The sequence below is a fragment of the Echinococcus granulosus genome (genome assembly GCF_000524195.1).
Source record: "Echinococcus granulosus chromosome Unknown EG_S00228, whole genome shotgun sequence".
Taxonomy (NCBI): Eukaryota; Metazoa; Platyhelminthes; class Cestoda; order Cyclophyllidea; family Taeniidae; genus Echinococcus; species Echinococcus granulosus.
In genome coordinates, this window is record NW_020170608.1 from 24,606 (window position 1) to 29,265 (window position 4,660).

General features: G+C 43.5%; 1 protein-coding gene across 1 annotated transcript in view; it reads right to left on the reverse strand. All coding sequences in view use genetic code 11, as the record gives it.

Annotated features, from left to right (window-relative positions):
- The window catches only part of EGR_10517 (hypothetical protein), a gene marked incomplete at both ends in the record, with an annotated part of 13,287 nt that overhangs the window by 729 nt on the left and 7,898 nt on the right, over positions 1 to 4,660 (reverse strand). Inside the window, 2 exons of the mRNA XM_024499766.1 lie at positions 1,960 to 2,042; positions 3,377 to 3,537. Of these exons, the coding sequence (XP_024345820.1) occupies positions 1,960 to 2,042; positions 3,377 to 3,537 (244 nt within the window). The remainder of the gene's footprint in view (positions 1 to 1,959; positions 2,043 to 3,376; positions 3,538 to 4,660) is intronic.

Here is a 4,660-nt window from a genome sequence, read left to right on the forward strand (position 1 = left end):
TGGATGGTTGACCTGTTTGAATTCACATTTATGTGACACTTGTCATGAAACTACTTCGGGTCCTGACATAATGTGACGTGATGTGGTGTGAAGGTCTACAGCCATCACGTCTTCCCCGACTGCTGCGCAGCATTGATAACTGGTAGCACCCAGGTCAACACCACTGGTAAGGCACACAGGCTTCAATCACGACGCTGCATCTGACAGTCTGCTTCAACCGACATCGCATTGTCTAGAGGAGGCTACAATAAGAGGAAAATGTCTGATCAACCCTCATACAGCTCCGATTTTCGATCCGTCTAACAAGAATGGCATTTATCTGATCATTAAGAATTAATGCAATTGGCAGCAACCAGCTGTCCTTACCACCGCTGTCCAGTTTCTCACAGTCCAATGTGCGCAGGCAGGCTTTTAGTGCCTAACAAAAGAAAGTGACCAAGTCCAAGCTGCTCCGTTAATGCCTGCCTTTGGATGGGAAGAATTTAGCAGCAGCATTCATTTAAAAACTATTGCGCCTCTAAAAGAGGTAAGTTGCTCCATTGCCATGGTCTTTTTTCGTTAATATGCTACCGCTTGAATTCACAAAGTGAATTTTGGTGACATTCGTTACCTTATCCACTCCACTCTACTCCACTGCATTCTGCTCCACTGTCCATCTCAACTCCATTCTACCCTCTGCTCACCTACAGCTGCCCTCATCCATCCACCTTGCACATGTTGGTGCAAGTGCGAGGCGAAGTGGCGTAAAACAAATCGAGTGGATACAAAGGACAAGGGAAACAAAACATCGTTACGTTACGTTGAAGATAAAGTGATGGGTAGAACCAGGCGCAGTGAGTGGAGCTGGTGCCCAGCGTAGCATAATGAACGCGTATTTACAATCTCACATTCTTACGTGAAGCAGGATTGAATTACTTAGGTGGAGTGTTTTCCAAACCCAAGCGTAGTATCCATTCAGCTAGAACCCCCCTGTGAACAATTTCCTTTGCTACCTATATTTACTTCTCCATATACCTTCAGGCCATCATCATCTCAACATGGAGATTCGTATGAATGGATTGGAGTGCCAATTTTGGAATTTTATTTCAAAAGATACTCTGCATTTTTCAAATAAAGATCTGCTTTGTTTAAGACGCATCCTAGGCATCTCACTCTGCGCGAACTTGCGCTCTACTATTCTCCTTTTTATTGTAATGAGGCCGAAATACCTTCGCTCAAAATACCTGCAAATTAACTCATTTCCTTAGGTTGGAAGCATAAAGCAGGACACCAAGAGGCAGTAATGCCTATATTTTACTCATATATTGTTATCTTGACAGCAGTAGTGACCAAAGAAGAACATGAATTTACTCACAGATAGAGGCGTACTGTTAATGAGGGAGGAACTTCCTCTCCCAACTCCTAATGGCGATCCATAGCCCAGCAAATTTCAATCTTCATAGGCCTCAAATAGGCGTCTCATTCTCCATGTTGGCAAAATTTATCTCTATCAATGCCAAAAGAACTGTGCAGAAACACACGTGGAGAAATGATGGCCAGTAAAATAACCTGCTTATGAACAACTTTAAATTATTGGTACTTACAATGAATATGCTTTTACTGTATGAGATCTCAAGCCGATCTGAGCTCACACAACATCCATCAAGTCACCGCATTTTCAACAGGCGTAGCGAAAGACTAATGTCCACCCGTTAGCTGCACTCATTTCCAACTCTTAATCTTTACGGCAGCCAAATAAGCTCGTAGTATACACTGTAATGTACAAAGTGCAGTTCACAATTCAAAAATTTATGCCTTTGAGACAGAAAACAATTAAAGGAGGAACTAGCAAGAGCGTTAATTATGAAAAGATTTAGAATAATAGGGAGAAGGGAACTCATGGGGATAGAATGGCAATTTTGTCGGCTTACACATCTCCAGCAAGCAGAAGGGAGGAACAAAAGACTTCACCTTGCTCACCTCTGACTATACTTCTCCATGTACCTCTCAGCTGTCCATCCTGATTGCAAAAATACACCAGTAGGAGAACACAGCCACAATCGCTGATTTGGGTAAAGATGAAAGAGGATATTGAGATACAGGTGGATGGGATGGGAATCGGTAGTACCGCCTGCCCTACATCCCTCTATTCTGGCCGTAGATTAAGTAAAACATCTTCTCATGAGGGATTAAATCAGCGAAATTGAGGTGTGAGATTGTGTTTTGTCCAATTTTAAGGAATTTATATATTATTTGACTAGTTGCAACCATGCCAAACATTTGGGAGAGGGAGGCTACTCCGCGTACCCATGTGATCAAGGTCACAAATTTTTGACCATCAGCAAGACAAATTACCGCAGAACGTAATTCCTCCTGTAGAACTCCAACACAAACTCAAAGTGGTCTTATGGAGAGTGAGGTGAATGGTGAGTTGTTTGGGCATAACACGAGGAAAGTCGACACAGGAGTAGCTCCCTCATTGGTTGCCAAACCGTGATTAGATATGTAAATTAATAAGCTAGAAATAGACCTTTAATGCCTTACAATCTATTTGTTGGTGGATTAGAAACCCACGTGCTCACTGTGGACGCAATGGACGAGTGGTTTATTCTGCATTGTCAACACTGGACTGTCCGCCTCACCACAGTGCCTCTCTTCATTTTTTTCTAAAGGACAGACCTTGAAGGAAGGAAGAAAGGACTGAAAGTAACCCGTTAGTGGGTACTTTGTCTAGCAAATGGTTGCCTAAAACTGTCGGTATGGACGAAAGTCCGGATTTTAATTGCGGCAAAGTACCAGTTGCAATGAATAAGGACATCATGAATTGGGAGCGAATCAACTCGCTAAGCACAAGCACCTTCGCACACATGCGATTCACGTGGATTCAGGATGATAATGTCATTTCTACAGCATGGTGTCCGACAAGACCAAAGCATTTGCTACTTGCAGTAAGAGAAATAATTAGTTCCCTGCAGGTATCATCCAAGCAGTTGGTCATTCTTCAGTTCCGACAGGACGCGGAGGCTTGTTGTGCTTGCAGCAGGTGCGCCAACTTACCGAAAACAACATGACAAGACGAGGTTATTCTCGTCCTTGTGTAACAAGGAGGGAAAGGAAATGCAAACAGCACTTATTTTACTAGTAAAAATTGTAGTAGTAGGAAGTTCTCCTCGAAAAATTAAAAATGGCGTAAAGATCAGGCTCTCGGGTGAGCCAAAAGTCTTTCGGTATCCCTTCAGTTTGACTCATAACACTGATTTTATAAAACGGTGTACCGAATAAGGCATTTCAATAGTTTTTTAAGGTCACAGAACAACGACGTCAAGTCTTAGTTAATAAAGACGTTGCGATATCTCCACAGTAAGATGATAATAGACTCTATTTCCTTTTATCAGACCAAGTGCAGTGCGCATGCAGCAAATAAAAATGTCTCCATTATATGTTCAATTTTCCCTTCTTCACATTTCCGTTGTTCATATTTATAATGATTACGGCTGGTGTCACATATAGGTGACTCTTCAACTTGTGCTCTCTGCCTGTTTATGCTAACGGTTACGGCTGAAATGTAGAGCTTAAGCCAGTATTGCCTTCTTTTCCTTCCCTCCCCTCTTCTCTGTCCCACTCACAACCTCTTTCCCATTTTAGGCCAGGTGCATGTTTTCGTACAGACTAGTTTGGTTTAGTTTAGTTTCTAAGATATGAGGCCTGCGTGGAGAGAGGCTGGCTAATCGGAAAACGGCGTTGATCATCTAGGCGAGGATTGCATCGTCCATCGTCTGAAGAAGGAGTGGACGAATAGACGGAGGTAAGTTTTCATTAGAGGCCGAGATGCAGAATGCTTCTGATGGAGTTTGGTCCATGGAGCTGGGCCCAATTGCCATCAATCCTCGACTTATGGCCAAAGTAGAACAAGATTGTTGCTATTTCCGCCTTCACTGACCTTTATCTGGTGGGTAGAGCGGGTTGATAGAGTGGCCTTCTTCACTGTGTGATCTGTTTAGTGGGAAATCATTTGAGTGTCTGGAGGTAGTGGGATTATGGTGATGATGATGGGTCGAAATTGGTGGTAGGTGTACAGCTTTCGTCTCAGGAAAAGTGCAAAAAGAGCCATCATGGTGGTGTCAAACTTGTCAAATATGCCTTTCATCTAAATGACTAGACTTGACTGCTATGGTGGGAGAGGATACTATTTCATTGCAAGACTTACTGCCTCATCTTAGTGTAGAGGTGTGGAGTTTAAAGCAAGCCATTCTCTCTTGCAGGCAAACTCATGAGGAGGGAGACATGTCATGGCCATGGGACAAAAAAATTGGTGTTCCTAACGTGTAGGTTTGTACGTAGATTACCTGGGGTTGACTGATGTTGCGTGTGGTGGTTCACCGAACCCTAAGAGAAGATACAATACCACTACTGTCATCACAAGTCGGCCAGCCATCAAAGAAATGTGCGTGAAGTGAATGGCTAACTAATGGATGCTCAGGCCTACGGCCTGTCATTCTGCTGCAGGGGGTCACACCTTAGCCAGGCGATCTACAGCATAATTGTCGAAGCGATTGTGAAACAAACGAAGTCGCGACACACCGGTGTCAGCTCTACTTGGTAGTCTGGGTCCATTTTTCCATCCACCCACCTATTTGAAGTGGAAATGCAGCTGCAGACTACCGCGCTGATCCACAATAAA